At 38.8% G+C, this 19,520-nt stretch overlaps 3 protein-coding genes across 8 annotated transcripts in view; 1 reads left to right on the top strand and 2 right to left on the bottom strand.

Moving 5' to 3' along the window:
• STX19 (syntaxin 19) overlaps nucleotides 1–11,783 on the top strand; it is a 46,002-nt gene extending 34,219 nt beyond the window's left edge. The window contains exon 3 of the mRNA XM_043448642.1: nucleotides 10,193–11,783. Within this exon, the coding sequence (XP_043304577.1) occupies nucleotides 10,206–11,090 (885 nt within the window). The 5' untranslated portion in view covers nucleotides 10,193–10,205 and the 3' untranslated portion in view covers nucleotides 11,091–11,783. The remainder of the gene's footprint in view (nucleotides 1–10,192) is intronic.
• ARL13B (ADP ribosylation factor like GTPase 13B) overlaps nucleotides 1–19,520 on the bottom strand; it is an 81,066-nt gene that overhangs the window by 27,755 nt on the left and 33,791 nt on the right. The gene's annotated exons all lie outside the window — the stretch shown is intronic.
• LOC122428623 (DAZ-associated protein 2-like) lies at nucleotides 5,466–7,543 on the bottom strand. Of its 2 annotated transcripts, XM_043448644.1 has the most exons (2): nucleotides 6,955–7,468; nucleotides 5,466–6,877 (listed from the first exon to the last, which is right to left on the bottom strand). In XM_043448644.1, exons 1-2 carry the CDS (start codon nucleotides 7,256–7,258, stop codon nucleotides 6,564–6,566), a joined length of 618 nt encoding a protein of 205 aa, XP_043304579.1. In that variant the 5' UTR covers nucleotides 7,259–7,468; the 3' UTR covers nucleotides 5,466–6,563. The 2 variants fall into 2 exon arrangements, with proteins under 2 accessions (XP_043304579.1, XP_043304578.1); XM_043448643.1 differs by having other exon boundaries at nucleotides 5,466–7,543.

The following is a 19,520-nucleotide window of genomic DNA, read 5'->3' as shown; positions in this document are numbered from 1 at the left end:
GTACATACATGTATGTATGAACAGGATACATAAATCTGTGTACATAAATAGGAAGGCAATACACCTCACTTCCTGTCTTACTATGATTATGAGGTACAGCAGAAGAAAATACAAGAATGCCAATTTCTTCATGGTGCCAAGACTAGAATTCAGAAATTTTTATATTTCCCATGACACAGATACAAGAGATCAGAACAAATTATTTTTCTTTTTCTAAATTATAAAGTACTTAATTTGAAAAATTATAATACGCAAAATCCTAAGTAACAGAGCTGCTAACATAGTTATTTTAGATCTAATATGCTACACTACCTCCCGTAAGAACTTTTCTCTTTTAAACACAGCGTTTATATTAAAAACATGACACGATATCTGACACAATTCAACTTCACTTCAACATGTTTCATTAGGATAATCTATTTCTATTTACTACGAAATAAAGAAAAATAACAGATCTGCAAATCAAGGGAGGAAGGGAAGGTGAGAGGAAGAAAGAAAAGAGCCCATGACTGTTTCCAAAGCAACGTGACATCCTAAACACTTCGGGAGGAATTAATTTTCAGCGTCACTATGGTAATACCAGAGGAAGCATATAGATAAGTAAGTGATAAACACTAAAGCAAAGAACAGTATGGAACTATTCAAGATAATTCACTAAACTAACCAACTTTAGTAAATTACTTCCCTCTATACTGGAAAGATTAGTCTTTATCAGAGGCATATACTAAATCATGTGTGATAACTCTGCTTGCTCAAAGTTACAACATGATAAAAATTTCTACAATCACTTAATGATAGTTTTTAGTTCTTTTTAAAAATCTTCACCAGCATAATCATCGAATATTTATAAAATACTGAATATAAAAGAGCATACAGACGATGCCAGCTTTATATAACATATACATTCTAGGAAATCTGTATTAAACATCTTATAATGTAAAAAAGCACTGGCCTAGCAGCCAGGAAGTGTGCATTATACCAGTATGACTAACAAGCTCTGGATAAGACATTTAACTTTTCTGATTTTCAGAAATTTTCCAATTTCCCCATAAGAAAAATCAATTAGTCAACTCTAAGGATTAGTTAGATATTGATTAGTTAACTCTAAGGGTTCATTTTGGAAATTACAATATTCAACAGATGTGGAAAAAACCAGGTTCATCACCTCTCTTCTGGAGAACAGGTGAGGACTACACATCACTACCATCCTCCTTCAGTTGGCTGAGGAGTTGCAAAGCAAAGTAACATGCTTTGTTTGATTTCAGGGCTACAGCAGTTAATGTCGATGAGAGTTCTCCAGTACTTCCAACTGCCCTACCAACCTACCACACTCAGAAAGGTGCAGCTTAGGTCTCGGAAAGACCAAGATGGGAACGAGAGCCCCTGCTTACCCAACGTGGACATGAAACATGAATGAGAAATACATCTTTGTGGTTGTAATACAGCAAGATTTGGTGACTGGATATTACTGTGACATAATTATGCAAATCTTGCCTGATAAAATGGGACCACAAGAAAGTTCTCATAAACTGAATTATTTAAAATTCACAAGAAGTTCCAACCTAAATTGGTTTATAAAGCTAAAAATCTTTACAATTTATCTTTTAAAACTGAATTTTATATTAATAATAATATTAGGTTAATTACAATTAATTGTAATTATAAATAACTATGAAATTATATGTATAAGTTAATTTCAAACATGGGTCTCCTGCATTGCAGGCAGATTCTTTACCCCTGAACCACCAGAGAATCCCCAATACAATCTAAAAGATGTGAAAAATATAAAAAATGATAACATCAAACTTTCTGCACATTTAATTGGCTGCTCTAGTACTGAAACCTTTCTCAATTAAAATCAGTGTGTTTTTACTTTAATAAAGGACTTAAAAAATAATATGCTCACATACCATTAAATAAATTTCCTCTCTTTTGCTTATTTCCTACTTGTAAGGGCAAAGGCCAGTAAATACATTCCTAGAAGATATGCTTAACACTGTTTCATACTGATCTACTTTTCTAACACCCAAAGTCTGCTCAATATTGCTACCTTCTCATTGTCTCCCTTAACTAATCTTTCCACAAATTTTCCAGGCTTAATGTTATAGCTGATTATTTTTTTCCCACAGATCTTAGTAAGCCACTAGATTTGGTTAGTTCTATTTCTAAAGTAGAGAAATTATTCCTTGCAAGTAAGGTAGAATACAGACAATGGAAAGGTGGAGAGACAGGGAGAATAAAATCCTTTCCCTACATAGAAGTCTCTTACTTGCATAAATTATACAGATTGAAACTTTTTTAACTTTTAATATAACAAATCAGTGGTAAAATAAAAGGCCTAAAGCTATTTGAATTAAATATTTAGATAATTTAAAATAAATAGCAGAAAATTGTAAGTGCATTTCAGGAAACAAAAACTTGCTGTTAAATGTTTCCAACCAATACTTCAAATGCTCAGCAATTCAGATACACAGAAATGTCTCTGAGTCAACTGTTAATATCTATAAAAGACTTTTCCCATCAAAAACAGATTTCAAGGTCTTATCCCTTGTAATCTGCCTTCTTTCTCAACCACTTCTTTTAAATAGCTGCCTCTTCAGAAAACTTATCTGATCTCTATAGAGCATCTGACACCACTGAAAAAGGCTTTATATTATAGCAAAGAGGGAGTCATTCACACTAGATTATCTGAATTTGAATCCCAAAGCTACAAGCTGACATCTCGGTTAAGTTCCCTAAGATCGGGTCCGAATGTTATTATCTGTAAAATAGACACTATGGTAATACCTAATTCAGAGTTCTTAAACATGCAACACACTTAGAACAGTGTCTGTCAAATATTAAGAACTCAAGAAAACGTGAGGTATAAAGTGCTCAATATGAGAACTTGAATAAACATAAGACTTGTCAAGGTGCTAGAAATACAGAATGAATAAACATCCTTGCCCTCATGGAGCTTATATTCAGGGGGTAGAGCAGCCAATAAAGTAAGATAAATAAGTAAAATATAGTGAAAAGTGCTAGGAAGAAAAATAAAACTGGGGATGCTGGCTGCAGTTCCTGATAGGGTGCCCAAGGACAGCCTCTCTGAGAGCAGTGTTATTTCAGTAAGATTTCAGATAGTAAGTGCTAAAGCCCTAAGGCAGGGTCCCGCCAGGTCTGTGTAGGCAGTAACAAGCAGAGCAGTATGGTTGAAGCAGAGGAAGCCAGGAGCTGTGGAGGCAGGTCAGAGAGGGAAAAAGAGCGGGGGGGAAGTCCCACAGGATGTTGTGGTGGTGGCTTGGTCACCAAGCCGTGTCTGACTCTTGCGACTCCATGGACTGTAGCCCGGCCTCTGTCCCTGAGATTTCCCAGACAAGAATACTGGAGGAGGCTGCCATTCCTTTTCCAGGGGATCTTCCCGACCCAGGGATCAAACCTGGATCTCCTACATTGCGGGCAGACTCTTTACAGACTGAGGGAAACAGACCTCAGAAAAGCCTTACAGGACCTTTGGGCTCTCTCTGGCTTTTCCTCTGAGAGATCATGTTAAAGGAGGACTTTAGACACAGGAATGATGTGATCTGACTTACATTTTAACTCTGATGTCTGTATTAAGAAAAGACCAAAGGGGCAAAGGAGAAGGGGATACAAATGAAGAAACAGAGAGACAATTTCAATAATCCAGGCGACAAAGGATGGTGACTTGAGCCAGGGAGTTAGTTCGCCATGTACCCTCAAAAGAGATTGGCAAGACTTGCTATTAGTTTAAATATAAGGGGGGGTATGGGGGGAGGACACAAAATAGAATATTCAGAATGACTCCCAAGTTTTTTGGTCAAGTGACCTGGATGAAGACTGAAAGAAGAGACCAGAAGAGATGCCACTTACTGAACTAGTGCAGCAGTTTGGGAGTTGGGAGGAAGATCAGGAGCCTATTTTAGACACAGACATTTAAATGGAGCTGTTGACTAGACAGGTGTTATGAGAGCAGTCTATACTTGAGATATAATTTTGAGCCATCAGCTAACATACAGTATTTAATGCTGTGAGGCTTGAAAACAATGGTGGATAAAAAGGGAACTGTGTGCGGAAGCATTTCAGTATTCAAAGGTGGGAAAGACAAGGAGAAATCAGAGAGGAGAAAAAGATGAAGGAAGAGTCAAACAGGCAAGAGGAAAGTCAGAAGCAACACTTGAATGAATTTCAAGAAGTAATGGTGGTTACATGCTGCTGAAACATTAAAATCACCAATAAGTCCTATTGCTTCCACCTCCAAAATATCTCCAAAATGGTTCCCATTTATTCCATCTAGTTTCTTCATCCAGGTCTCTCCTGGAGGTCAACAGAAAACTATTTTCTATACAGTGATGGAATTCCAGTTGAGCTAAAAGATGATGCTGTGAAAGTGCTGCTCTCAATATGTCAGCAAATTTGGAAAACTCAGCAGTGGCTACAGGACTGGAAAAGGTCAGTTTTCATTCCAATCCCAAAGAAAGGCAATGCCAAAGGATGCTCAAACTACCGCACAATTGCACTCATCTCACACGCTAGCAAAATAATGCTCAAAATTCTCCAAGCCAGGCTTTAGCAGCAATATGTGAACTGTGAACTTCCAGATGTTCAAGCTGGTTTTAGAAAAGGCAGAGGAACCAGAGATCAAATTGCCAACAACTGCTGGATCATCAAAAAAGCAAGAGAGTTCCAGAAAAACATCTATTTCTGCTTTATTGACCATGCCAAAGCCTTTGTGTGGATCACAATAAGCTGTGGAAAATTCTGAAAGAGATGGGAATACCAGACCACCTGACCTGCCTCCTGAGAAACCTGTATGCAGGTCAGGAAGCAACAGTTAGAACTGGACATGGAACAACAGACTGGTTCCAAATCGGGAAAGGAGTACGTCAAGGCTGTATATTGTCACCCTGCTTATTTAACTTATATGCAGAGTACATCATAAGAAACACTGGGCTGGATGAAGCACAAGCTGGAATCAAGACTGCCGGGAGAAATATCAATAACCTCAGATATGCAGATGACACCACCCTTCTGGCAGAAAGTGAAGAAGAACTAAAGAGCCTCTTGATGAAAGTGAAAGAGGAAGAGTGAAAAAGCTGGCTTAAAGCTCAACATTCAGAAAACTAAGATCATGGCATCTGGTCCCATCACTTCATGGCAAACAGATGGGGAAACAGTGGAAACAGTGGCTGACTTTATTTTGGGGGGGCTCCAAAATCACTGCAGATGGTGATTGAAGCCATGAAATTAAAAGACGCTTACTCCTTGGAAGGAAAGTCATGACCAACCCAGACAGCATATTAAAAAGCAGAGACATTACATTGTCAACAAAGGCCCTTCCAGTCAAGGCTATGGTTTTTCCAATAGTCATGTATGGATGTGAGAGTTGGACTATAAAGAAAGCTGAGCGCAGAAGAATTGATGTTTTTGAACTGTGGTGTTGGAGAAAACTCTTTTTTTTTCCCCCCAAATCTTCAAAATAGTCTTTATTCTACATTTTTAGTAAAAAAACACACAAGTTAAGTGCACCACAGTGTAGAGAGAGACATACAACGCTGAACTTCCATAACAGTCAATGGTACAGTCAAACATCACATGTACAGAACACAAATTTAGATGAACTGAAATTATAAGATAAAATAAAATAAAATCCAATTTTAGAAAACAAAAATCAAAATATTAAGGATCCCTGAAATATTCTTAACCCTAATGAGATTTCACTGGACTCAAGTCATTTAGTAGTGAGGCATTCACAACATGACCCCATTAACCCAGCTGAGGAATTCTTGGGAGCCATGAGTGGCTACATCAGACACTGACAAGAAATGGTAACCAATTTCTGATCTGCAAACTCCCCTTAATTTGGCTCCAGAGTCATCAGGCTTTTAAATGCATCCTCCTCCTTGTCCCTCAAAATTTATAAACAAACTGCTGTTTACAGTACAGTTTGCACTGGTATCCTTTGTTAAAACAAGGTTCAGTTTTTCTGGCACCAAAACAAATTTGGGTTTGGTTCATGTCTGAAGAGAAAACCTATGAGGAGGGTCCAAAAAGCACCCTCCGCTTTTGCCTGAGGAGATGCAAAAGCAGAAGAAATGGGTCCTGTGCTTGGGGCACAGAGGGGGTTTCAGAGGATCCTTTGTGAAAGACTAGTTAAAAGATGACAAGTGGGGGAAAGTGCAAGGAGAGAAGGAAATTAGTCTGACTGGCTTTCTGTCCTGCACCATTGATTCAATGGAGATTGGTGGGAAAGAGTGGAAGACAAGGATTGAGGGTAGGACCAGGGGCCAAGGATGGAAAGGAAAAGGCAGACAACTAATGCGGTTTGTTTATAACAAGTAATATAAATCAAAGACTTAAAGGAGATTAAAGACCAATCAGAATAATTTGGCAACTTTAATTCTTAGGAAGATCAAAGTTCCCTCCAAACCTAATTTGATGTTTTATTACTAAAAGCAAAGACCAGTATGGTACAGTATTACTCCAGAGGAATTAAAGGAAGATCCTTAGGGCTGCTTTACCCACATTCATTTTATGAATGGATACCTCCCCTACCTCAAAATGCTTTAGAGAGGTACTGCTACCATTACATGGTTCCTTATTAAGTTTGAAAAGTGCCTGAAAGTTTGGGCACCAGAAAGACACCCCAACAACATGTGTCTAAACTGCAGCTTCAGGTTAATATGACTAAAGCAGTTACATTGTGAGAAGTGCTGAAGGTATGTGATGTCTTTCCCGGCATAGAGATGGCCTTGGTTCTTCACCAGATGGTGTAGCCACAATCTGAGCCACCCATGAAGAAGTTTCCCTTCCGCTGAGTTACGAGGACGTTGGCTCCCTGCATGACTGCCAGCTGAGCAGCATTGGGAGGGCATCCAGGGGGAGGAGGAGGAATGTTTCCAGCAGTAGCGCCAGCTCCAAATCTGGCCTCTGCATCATACCCTCCTTCCACCAGCACTGTTGAACCAGGTGGATAGATGGGACCAACTGGAAAATAAGCCATGGGGATTGTGGAACCTAAAGGTCCAACAGCCACAGACTGGGCCATGGGAAGATACAGTGAGGTGCCAGGAAATGCAGCTGACATGGTGGGGACGGTGGCAGCCCCTGGGTGCACAAAGCTCGGACGATACAGCTCTGAGTAGGCAGGTGGAGCATCAGTATAAGGTGGAGCCTGAGGAAGATGCAAGGTCTGAGGGTACACAGGGTTCCCATGCACGGGGTAAGTTGGCTGCGTTGGATATTGACCTTTGCTGTTCATGGTGGCTGCGGATCCGGCTCGACTCAGCGTCGCGGACGGTTCTTTTTTTCGTCCTCTTCCTGTTCGTAGTCACTTCCGTGTCACGTGACGATCTGTCCGCCTAGCGTCACCCGACGCCCGAGTGCCGCTGCCACCGGAAACCCCGCCCCTTCGCTCGGCCTCCGGTCGCTGGAGGGAGGGCCCGCGTGATCCCCTGGAGAAAACTCTTGAGAGTCCCTTGGACTGCAAGGAGCTCTAACCAGTGCATCTTAAAGGAAATCAGTCCTGAATGTCCATTGGAAGGACTGATATTGAAGCTGAAACTCCAATACTTTGGCCACCTGATGCAAAGAACTGACTCACTGGAAAAGACCCTGATGCTGGGAAAGATGGAAGGCAGGAGGAGAAGGGGCCAACAGAGGATGAGATAGTTGGATGGCATCACGGACTCCATGGACATGAGTTTGAGTAAACTCCGGGAGTTGGTGATGGACTGGGAGGCCTGGTGTGCTGCAGTCCATGGGGTCAGAAGGAGTTGGACATGACTGAGCACCTGAATTGAACCGAATACTGTGATCTATTAAAAACATAAACCTTAGGTCAATATCCTATTTCTCTTTTAATTGTCATCCCCTTTATCTAAAATAAAATCTAAGCTCCTTACATTGACCCACAAGGCCATTTGTGATCTGATCCCTGCCTACCGTCCTGATTTCACTCCTTCAGTGTTACCGCTCATATTAATTTCTACCTCTCTCTAAAGCTCTAAAGTAGCTAAGTCATGTCCGACTCTTTGCAACCCCATGGACTGTAACCCACAAGGTTCCTTTGTCCATGGGATTCTCCAGGCAACAATACTGGAGTGGGTTGCCATGCCCTCCTCCAGGTGATCTACCCAGGCATCGAACCCAAGTCTCTTAAGTCTCCTGCATTGGTAGGCAGGTTCTTTACCACTAGTGCCACCTGGGAAGCCTGATTTCTATTTACACAAGCATTAATTTTGTCCTTAAAACACAGCAGTCCAATTCACTGCTTCAGCACCACGTCTCTAATTCTCAGGATACACTTTATTGGCTCTTCATCTTCTTGATATTCAGGTCTTACTACTCAAACAGCTCTTTAGTGAGGCCTTGCCTAATTGATCTATCAAGATCTAAGTTTATCTCATTTATCTGTTTAATTGTATATTGTCCAGCCCCCTTCAGAGTAATTACGCAAGGACAGGTATTACTGAATATACAATACAGCATTTAAAACTTTGCATAAAGTAAGCTTCAAAAATTATCTGACAGAATGCCAATACCTTAAAAGCAAAGGAATATTAGTTTAACTTTTTATGTAATAAAGGTATCATTTCTACAATATCCTTGATTGAATCATCATTCAATAATATCCTGAACATCTCTAGAGATGGCAAGGTTTTTATGTCATGAAGCAGTTCATTCCATGTTCAGACAGCTCTACTTGTGTGAAAAGCCTTCTATGAACTCAAGGGTATTCCATTTTATAGACGTAAAGGTGTTTTCGGAACAACTAGGTGAAACATTTTACACCTATTCAGTTAAATATATTTTTTTATTTCAGTATAGAATATTTTAATTTTCAAATCCCAATTCTGTACTTCAACATACTAAAGAGCTCTCTAAATTTTGCACCATCAACAATTTTGAAAAGAATGCCTTCTATGACATCCAAATAACTGATAAAAATATTTGCATAAATGTATCAAACACTGAGTGTGATAGTCTAACAGCATAACATTAGAGACCTTTTCTCCTAGTTGATACTGATACCACCTGTGGTTCAATGAGCTACTTGTAACTTCCTAATGACTTCTTATCCACAAAAATATCATGAAAGGTATTCTGAATGCCTTTCTAAAGTCAAGATTAACTATGAAAATAAAGTGTTTTATTAACAAGGATTTCCTTTTATTCACTTTATTATACATATGCATATTATTATACACATATATGCATATCACTATATATAACTATGTACACCAACTGATTCCCTGAATAACTACCAATAGAGGATATAGCAAATGTCAATATCATCAGTGTCTCTCAAATAAGATTTTTGTATATCTTATAAAAAAATACCACTTATTATGAATTGATATAAACAAAGCTATGTCAAATAATGTGTTAGTCAATTCCAGAAGACTGAGAAATTTTAAGATAAATCCAACATTATCTACATTGCTTAGGCTCTCGTATGGAATCCCCCCGTCACTACACTGGTTTTAGCTGAAGTACACATGTGGGCTTCACTGGTGGCTCAGACAGGAAGAATCCACCTGCAATGAGGGAGACCCGGGTTCAATCCCTGGGTCGGGAAGGTCCCCTGGAGGAGGAAATGGCAACCCACTCCAGTCTTCCTGCCTGGAGAATTCCCATGGACGGAGGAGCCTGATGGGCTACAGTCCATGGGGTCACAAAGAGTCGGACATGACTGAGTGACTAAGCACAGAACAGCAAAGTGAAAATGTTTTTAACATTACATAGACCAAATTAACTGGGAATCATACCTTCAGTAATAAGGACACATTCAGAGTGACCTTTAAGTCCTAAAAAGATCTGGTCAAATCATCCATTCTAAGATAAATCTTCCTAAATCAAGAAAAGTCTATTCTGTGGCAGTATCATGATACTGAAGAACTTACTTTGGGGCAATTATTTCTCTATCACTGCTTACTCAGCTACTTTACACAACTGAATAGAAGTCACAGAAGCTGTGAATTATGCAAAGTAATTTATAAGACATTTTACATTACTTTTCCTAGTTGAGTAATCTTTATGAGAAAATTCTTATCAATTTTCCTTATTTTTAACCATCTTCTCAGAAAGCCATGAGGACTTTTCCTGTGAGATAGATGTAGTTATGTGAAACCAACTGCTACTGGGGAAAAACACCAATTTTTTCTTTGTTCAACACAATCATTTTTGCTTTTAGGAGAAAAGAGAAGATGAAAGACCGACTTCAAGAACTGAAGCAACGAACAAAGGAAATTGAGCTCTCTAAAGACAAGGATGTGTCGACTACAGAAGCAGAGGAACAAGGGGTGTTTCTGCAGCAAGCTGTTATTTATGAAAGAGAGCCTGTAGCTGAGAGACACCTACATGAGATCCAAAAACTACAGGAGAGCATTAACAATTTGACAGATAATGTTCAAAAATTTGGGCAGCAACAGAAAAGTCTTGTGGCTTCAATGAGGAGGTTTAGTCTACTTAAGAAAGAGTCTAGCATTGCGAAAGAGATAAAAATCCAAGCAGAACACATTAACAGAGGTTTGGATGATTTAGTAAAAGAAGTTAAAAAGTCAGAGGATGAAAGTGGTCCATCATCGGTGGTCACAAGGATACTTAAATTTCAGCATGCTGCGATGTTCCGCCATTTTCAGCAAACTATGTTTACATACAACGACACAATAGCAGCAAAACAAGAGAAGTGCAGGACATTTATTTTCCGTCAGCTTGAAGTTGCTGGAAAAGAACTACCTGAAGAAGAAGTAAACGATATGCTTTATCAAGGAAAATGGGAAGTTTTTAATGAAAGCTTACTCACAGAAATCAGTATCACTAAAGCACAACTCTCAGAAATAGAACAGAGACACAAAGAACTGGTTAATCTGGAAAGCCAAATAAAGGATTTAAGGGATCTTTTCATTCAGATATCGCTTTTGGTAGAGGAACAGGGAGAAAGTATTAACAGTATTGAAATGATAGTCAATGGCACAAAAGAGTACGTTAACACTACTAAAGAAAAATTTGGACTAGCTGTAAAATACAAGAAAAGAAATCCTTGCAAGATATTGTGTTGTTGGTGTTGTCCATGCTGTGGCTCAAAATAAAGGAGCTATTTTAGAAACTTCTCCAGTTTAGAATAAAGGATGTTCTATAATTTACTGTCTCATATCACTCTTCTTCATTTCATAGAGCTACTCATAAACTTTCATCGCTATTAAGTTATAATTTTCCCCTTTCATTCTTACCTACTAGAATGACAGAAATTTCTCAAGCTAGTAACATAAAACAAGTCTTCGATTATTAAACTAAATATAGTATATTAGCTTCAAACTCATGGGTTAACTATTAAAAATGAGATGAATCATCTTAAGTTTCTAGACAGATAACAAGCTCTATCACATATTTTTTTGTAACTTTCAATGCCTTAACAAGATAAATGTCAATAAATGAAAACTACTTAAACAATCCTTCAGGTTCATTTAAGAGCATTTTGGTAGTAAAGAATTGTATAAGATAAGACTTCAAGGAGTGCTATATTGAAGCAAAATCAAACTGGAAGCTGCATAAAACCTTTTGTGTTCAGATAGGTCAGTTAACTCAGTGGTCAACAAATCCTAGGGAAACCCAACTATTAATATGTACTCAAAGAAGAGTCTAGTTGGTAACTAGGAGCTGATTCTAGCTTAAGGCCTAAAAAGCTAAGTGAAGGAACTGTTTTCCTTGGATCCACTCAGGACACTGTATTACAGATTAAGAAAACTGTTAAATAAAGTAAAAAATAAAGGTAACTGTATTATTCTTGGAAGTTTCTCCACCACTTTGTTGTGAAGCCAGGCAGTAGACTAGGGACTAGGGATACACTCTGAACTAATGTGGGGATAGAGTTTTGGAACTAATATTCTAGTGGAGAAGGGATATAACAAACATAAATATTAGACAATGTTAAGCTCTTGGCAGAGATTTAAAATAAGGGTGATAAGATAGAGACTGTCAGAGTGGCTTCTTTTGACTGGGTGGTCAATATAGGCCTCTCTAAAAGGTAATGTAAGTGAAGACCTACGTGGTGAAGACAAGGGAAACATTTACTCTAGGCATATGAAACAAACTGTACAAGACCCTGAGGAGACCATAACTTACTCCATTCAAAGATGAATGAGCAACACAGCTGTACCTGTGGGGAAAGAGCAGGGAGGCAAGAGGTGAGGTTAAGAAAGCTCAGCAGGGGCTAGATGTAAAGCTCTGGAGTAGGAAGTTCCCAGCAAGTGTAATGAGTGCAAAGCCCTCAGGCTGTTTCTGGCCTGGTAATAATGTTATGTAATTTATGTTCAAGAAAAATCATCCTGTCTGCTGTAGGAGAATGGGTTAGAATGGAATTGAGGACAGGTGAATAGAGTACTAGCACGTACGTATAGAATACAATTAAAAGGCTAATGCAATAGTTCCAGTTAAGAGATGATGGAGGTTTGGGCTTGGATGGGAGGGCAGGTGGTAATGGTGGAATCAGCAATACTAATACTTAAAGCTGATAAACAACATACTTGCGATGTCCCAGCATTGTTCTAATAATATTACAATTTTACCAATAAGAACACTGAAGCACAGCAAGGTTAAGTAACCTAACTTGGGCCACAGAAACTATACAGAGAACTGGGATTTGAACCAAAGCAATATGATTCCAGAAAACAGTTCTTAATTACCATGTTCTTAATTACCATGTTGCAGTGACGGGGGAAAAAATCAGACTAAAATATGAGAGATTTAACAGCTATAATCCAGTCTACTGATTGGATTATAATATCATTTATAATCAGAAAAGACAGAGATGAAGGTTTCAAAACTATAGGTGAGGAAGAAATCAAGAAATTCTATTTTGGCCAAGAGAGTCTGAGATGACCATAAAATGTCTAAGTGAAGGTTCCTAAGATACTAGTTACATCAGGAGGAACTGTTGGGAGATGCCAAAGCTATAGATTTAGGTCATCTGAGTAAGTAAAATAAGGTCTCAAAAGTATCTAGATGCAAAAAACTGGAAGGCCAGAAAAGAGCCTGAAGTATTTTAAAATTTGTATTTAAAGGAGAAGAGGAGTTTATGAAGAGACTAAGAAGAGACCATCAAAGAGGTAGGAGGAAAACCAAGAAAAGGATGCTGTAATGCAAAAGTATTTAAAGAAAAACAGTTATAGTACATGTACTTCTGCTCAATGTGATGTGGCAGCCTGGATGCAGGTGAGTTTGGGAGAGAATAGCTGTAGTGTTAATTGCTCATTTGTGTCAGACTCTTTGAGACTCTATGGACTATAGCCAACCAGGCTCCCCTGTCCATGGAGACTTTCCAGGCAAAAATACTGGAGTGGGTAGTCATGCCCTCCTCCCGGGGATCTTTCTGACCCAGGGTCGAACCCGGGCTCCTGCATTGCAGGCGGATTCCTTACCATCTGAGCCACCAGGCAAACCCTGGGGGAGAATGGATCCATGTGTGTGTGTGGCTGAGTCCCTTCACCATCCACCTGAAACTGTCACAACATTGTTAATCAGCTGTACCCCAATGCAAAATACAGAGTTTTAATTTTAAAAAAAAAGGAAAAACAAAGTTGAGGAAATAAAACAAAAAGCTTAAAAACAAAACCAAAGTTGAGGAAATAGTCCATTTTGGGTAAAATAAAAACAGCAAAGTAACAATGGATTTGGCAACATAGAGATAATTTGCTGACTCCAACAAGAGCAATTTCAAGGAACTGTAGGGATGGAAGCACAAATGGAGTATGCTGAGGAAAAAATGTGATATAAAAATGTATACACTATAGGCAGTTCTTTGCAGAATTTTGAATAGAATCCTATTAAAATGAGAAAACAGGTAGACAGAAATGTAGAGTCAAAAAATTCCACAATACACCACAAAACACCAGAGCACATTCTGCTGATGGAAATCACCCAGGGAGAGAAACTCAGTATAAGAAAGGGAAGGGGTAATATATAATAGTAGAAAGGGGTGGGATCTAGAGTAAACACGGAGAAGCTGACCTTAGATAGGAGTAGAAACACATCTTCGATATTACAGGAGGGAAGGGAAGGTTAGGAATAAAAGCAGATAACTGACCAAATCTGGTAGTGGGGAAAAATGAGAGAATTCTTATATGACAGTTTTCATTTCCTTAGAAAACCATGGGGCAAAATTATAAACTAAAAGCTCCGTGGAATTAAGGAAGAACAGAAATATCAATATGTATGTGTGTGTATCTCCTAACACTATAAAATAATTTTAATTTATAAAATATAAAGAAATTGATGAGGTTTATACTTTGCTAGTTACCAGCACTACCAGCGGAGAAGGCAATGGCACCCCACTCCAGTACTCTTGCCTGGAATATCCCACGGACGGAGGAGCCTGGTAGGCTGCAGTTCATGGGGTCGCGAAGAGTCGGACACAACTGAGTGACTTCACTTTCACTTTTCACTTTCATGCATTGGAGAAGGAAATGGCAACCCACTCCAGTGTTCTTGCCTGGAGAATCCCAGGAATGGAGGAGCCTGGTAGCCTGCCGTCTATGGGGTCGCACAGAGTCAGACATGACTGAAGCGACTTCGCAGCAGCAGCAGCATTACCAGAGACAAAAAAGTTTCCTGTAGATCAGCTTCAAATGTTTCAGTTCAGTTCACTGTGTCCAACTCATTGCGACCCCATGAACCACAGCACGCCAGGCCTCCGTGTCCATCACCAACTCCCGGAGCCTACTCAAACTGATGTCCATTGAGTCAGTGATGCCATCCAACCACCTCATTCTCTGTTGTCCCCTTCTCCTCCCATCTTCAATCTTTCCCAGCATCAGGATCTTTTCAAATGAGTCAGTTCTTTGCATCAGGTGGCCAAAGTATTGGAGTTTCAGCTTCAACATCAGTCCTTCCAGTGAATATTCAGGACTGATTTATTTTAGGATGATATGGTTGGATCTCCTTGCAGTCCAAGGGACTGTCAAGAGTCTTCTCCAACACCACAGCTCAAAAGCATCAATTCTTCCTCACTCAGCTTTCTTTATTGTCCAACTCTCACATCCATACATGACTACTGGAAAAACCATAGCCTTGACTAGAAGGACCTTTGTTGGGAAAGTAATGTCTCTGCTTTTTAATATGCTGTCGCAGTTGGGCGTAACTTTTCTTCTAAGGTGTAAGCATCTTTTTTTTTTTTTTTCTTGTAAGCATCTTTTAACTTCAAATGTTTAAAGAACATATAAAAAAGATAAATTTAGGGCTTCCCTGGTGATTCAGATGGCAAAAAAAAAAAAAAGATAAATTTAATGATAAACTCCCCAGCTAATCAGGTGATGAGACTTATTTCTTCTGTCCCAAAGCTGTGCAATATCCTTTATGTAGTGCCTTACTGATACTTGTTTAAAATTGTTCCTAAATTGTTTATCATGAAAACTAAGAAAATCAAGTACTATTTATTATTCATTAGCATAATTATATACAGATGGTTTCAGAAAGAGCAATTTTCTATAGTATTATTTATATCTGAACATACTCATTTGAATACAAGACAATCACAGAAAGATTCATAGGACAGCAATATATCACATATATCACAGGCTTCAGCAATATGTGAACCATGAACTTCCAGATGTTAAAGTTGGATTTAAAGAAGGCAGAGGAACCAGGGATCAAATTGCCAACATCTGCTGGATCATCAAAAAAGCAAGAGAGTTCCAGAAAAACATCTATTTCTGTTTTATTGACAATGCCAAAGCCTTTGACTGTGTGGATCACAATAAACTGTGAAAAATTTTGAAAGAGATGGGAATACCAGACTACCTGACCTGCCTCTTGGGAAATCTGTATGCAGGTCAGGAAGCAACAGTTAGAACTGGACATGGAACAACAGACTGGTTCCAAATAGGAAAAGGAGTACGTCAAGGCTGTATATTGTCACCCTGCTTATTTAACTTATATGCAGAGTACATCATGAGAAATGCTGGGCTGGAAGAAGCACAAGCTGGAATCAAGATTGCCAAGAGAAATATCAATAACCTCAGATATGCAGATGACACCACCCTTCTGGCAGAAAGTGAAGAACTAAAGAGCCTCTTAATGAAAGTGAAAGAGGAGAGTGAAAAAGTTGGCTTAAAGTTCAACTTTCAGAAAACTAAGATCATGGCATCTGGTCCCAACACTTCATGGCAAATAGATGGGGAAACAGTGGAAACAGTGGCTGACTTTATTTTTTTGGGCTCCAAAATCACTGCAGATGGTGACTGCAGCCATGAAATTAAAAGACACTTACTCCTTGGAAGGAAAGACATGACCAACCTAGACAGCATATTAAAAAGCAGAGACATTACTTTGCCAACAAAGGTCCATCTAGTCAAGACTATGGTTTTTCCAGTAGTCATGTATGGATGTGAGAGTTGGACTATAAAGAAAGCTGAGCACTGAAGAATTGATGCTTTTGAACTGTGGTGTTGGAGAAGACTCTTGAGAGTCCCTTGGACTGCAAGGAGAGCCAACCAGTCCATCCTAAAGGAGATCAGTCCTGGGTGTTCATTGAAGGACTGATGTTGAAGCTGAAACTGCAATACTTTGGCCACCTGATACAAAGAGCTGACTCATTTGAAAAGACCCTGATGCTGGGAAAGATTGAGGGCAGGAGGAGAAGGGGACGACAGAGGATGAGATGGTTGGATGGTATCACCGACTCAATGGACATGAGTTTGTGCAAACTCTGGGAGCTGGTGATGGACAGGGAGGTCTGGGGTGCTGCAGTCCATGGGATCACAAAGAGTCAGACACGACTGAGTAACTGAACTGAACTGAACTGATATATCACATACAATTTCATTGTTATACTTCAAAAGCATCCTATTACACAATAAAAACAATATATTTAACTAATTAGCTGCTGAATATATTGTTTATTCACATACAACAAGTACTAAAAGTAGCCATTTTTTCCTTCAAATTACCTTAAAAGAAAAAATTCTTAAGCATTAGAAGCATAATATTAGGAAGCTACTGGCTCAGAGAGTGTGCAATAACAAAAATAGTGAAAACTACTTTGAGTACTTGGACTCATTCTTACTAAGCCATGTCAGTTTCTGTAAATCAAAAGCTTCATGTAGCCTGAAATCACACAAGATACTTTAAAACTGGCTCTCCTAATTCAATCTACCTAGGCACCACATATCAGCAATCGATAGCAACTATTCATTTCCACAATCACAAGCACAGAACACTAGTAAAAAACTGCACTAGATGCCTTAAATACATTATTTCAGAATTCATGTACTATAAATATTAAAATCCTTATTTACAAGTGGAAACAAAGAAGCTCAGGATGATTGAGTAACCTACTCAGGCCTGGCTGACTCCAGAGCCCATGCTTTCCCCTACACCAGCAGATCCTAATTTCTGCTGTGCATCAGAGAGACCTGGAAAACTTGTGGAAAAAACAGAAGCATCCTTGGCCCTGCTCTAAAAAATATAGTCTGGTCTGATGTTGATACTAGGTGATTCCTAGATAACATCCTGCTGCTTAACAACACAGTCAACAGGTTTTTCTTCGTTGTTTTGTTTTATAATAGAGCGTGTTGGGACAGGGGAGGGAAAGGATAGGAATCTCTATGGGTTCTTGGAGCATAAATTACTTGAGAAGTCAACCAGCTACGAAGCTTTACTGTAAACTACAGCTGCTATAGTGAAGCTGGATGCCATAAGAGACAAAAGGTGGCCCTCAGCAAGGAAATGCAGAGGTAAGTCAACAGTGTAACTAAATAAGGTTGATGAAGATGACAGCTTGGTAAGTTTCCACTGAAAGAAAAGACATCTTAAGCCAATGGGCACTATAAAGTGAGTAGAGGTTTCAGACAGTAAATTAAGGGACTCACCACTACAACTAAAGATCAAGTGATTAAATGATATAGGTTGTCCCCACTCCCTTACTTAAGGGTTTACAGAATCTGACAAAGGACCCAGATTCTCCTATTTCTCATTGAAAGATGTAACTCTGTAAAAGTACATTTGACTTAAATTCTAAGGACAGTGTTAGGATAACCCATAACCTAATTAACTTCTCTTGGGCACTTACAAGAAAAAAATAATTCTCAAACTAAGTTTTCCATATTATTGTCTAGAAGAAAGCTGAGTTAAGCAGGTATATAGAAGCTGAAAACTCCCCTTATCAAAAAATGATAAAATCCTGGTTATTGTTTCTCCTAATATGAAAACTCACTGCCATTTTTTTTTAACCTCTTTGGTCATGAAATCCTTTAGGAATTTGACGAGAGATAGAATCTGCTTTCAAGGAAAATGCACAAGCACTCAGGACTGTGCATGTGATTACAGAAGATCTGGGGAAGCCATCCATGGTACAGAGACCTCTAGGTCAAAATATTCTTTTTCCCTGAAATGTTCATAACATCTAGTCAGATTATAAAAGAGATATTATGTTTTCTCCCCTGAGTGAAACTGCTATATATTTAACACTTTTGTTGTGTAGTATCTAATTTATGAGGTTTGACTAAAAGTTAAGTTAGGTCATATAACTCCACAGCTAAGCAGACAGTACATAAGGAGAAAGAGGCACCATTCCAAGAGTTCAAGTGTGCTAACACCAGTAAGAATTGTTATTATTCTGGGAGGAAATTTTAGCCTTGGATCTCCAGAGTCATTTCAGGTGGCAGTATTAGGAGATTCAACCACAAAAAGTGAAGGGTAATTTACATTCGCTCTAAGGGCAACATTTAAGACTATATTAGAAAGAAGAGATACAGAAAGAATATGCGTCTTCTTATAACATTAGTGTAACCTTGGGTTGCTGAAAATTTCAACTTAAGATGTTTAAAATACCTCTCAGCTCAGTCGCAAGGAATCAACAAACAGTGCCTTGTTTTATTAACAGAAAACTTCTATGGTGGATGTTGAGCTTAAATTTTGAAATTACTGCTGATTTCAGTGCTATTTGTACAACTGCTTAAGTTGTTTACTTTTTCTCTTGGAAAGGTCTTCTTTATCTGACTATGTAGTATTAGGGCTTTTAATAAAATAAGTTATAAATGGTTAAAGCAAGCATGTGTATGTGGAGGGGAATGTGAGGGTAGATAATATATTTCAAACCTTAGTTAATTTGAGTACATTGTTTTCGTTTATTCCCTAAGTTGTGTCTGACTCTGCAACCCCAGGGACTGTGGCTCCCCAGGCTTCTGTGTCTATGGGATTTCTTAGTCAAGAATACTGTCATGGGTTGCCATTTCCTTCTCTGAGGGATCTTCCCAACCCAGGGATCGAACTCACGTCTCCTGTATTGGCAGGCAGATTCTTTACTGATGAACCACAAAGGGAACCCAATCAGAGTATAGGTTCAAATTAATCTCTATAATAGTAGATATGAGAGAAAAGAGGCTTTCTATTCTAGGTAAATACACAGCTTAACATCATAACATTTCATATCTCAGAGCAGATATTTACATCATATCTTCTTTTAATTTCTTTAGAAGAAATACAAATCACTTTACCTTTGTACCAAAATGGATTTTTGGCATAGA

The sequence above is a fragment of the Cervus canadensis genome, chromosome 27, assembly GCF_019320065.1.
Source record: "Cervus canadensis isolate Bull #8, Minnesota chromosome 27, ASM1932006v1, whole genome shotgun sequence".
In the NCBI taxonomy this organism is placed as follows: Eukaryota; Metazoa; Chordata; class Mammalia; order Artiodactyla; family Cervidae; genus Cervus; species Cervus canadensis.
Note: the sequence above shows the minus strand (reverse complement) of the source record. Positions and strands in the feature narration are given on the sequence as shown.

Bases quoted from the DNA above. Each gene is read 5' to 3' on its own strand.
- LOC122428623 (XM_043448644.1), bottom strand. From the start codon at position 7,258: ATGAACAGCAAAGGTCAATATCCAACGCAGCCAACTTACCCCGTGCAT. The intron at 6,878-6,954 runs TGCTGGTGGAAG...CCTCCTCCTCCC, and splicing joins CTATCCACCTGGTTCAACAG to CCTGGATGCCCTCCCAATGC.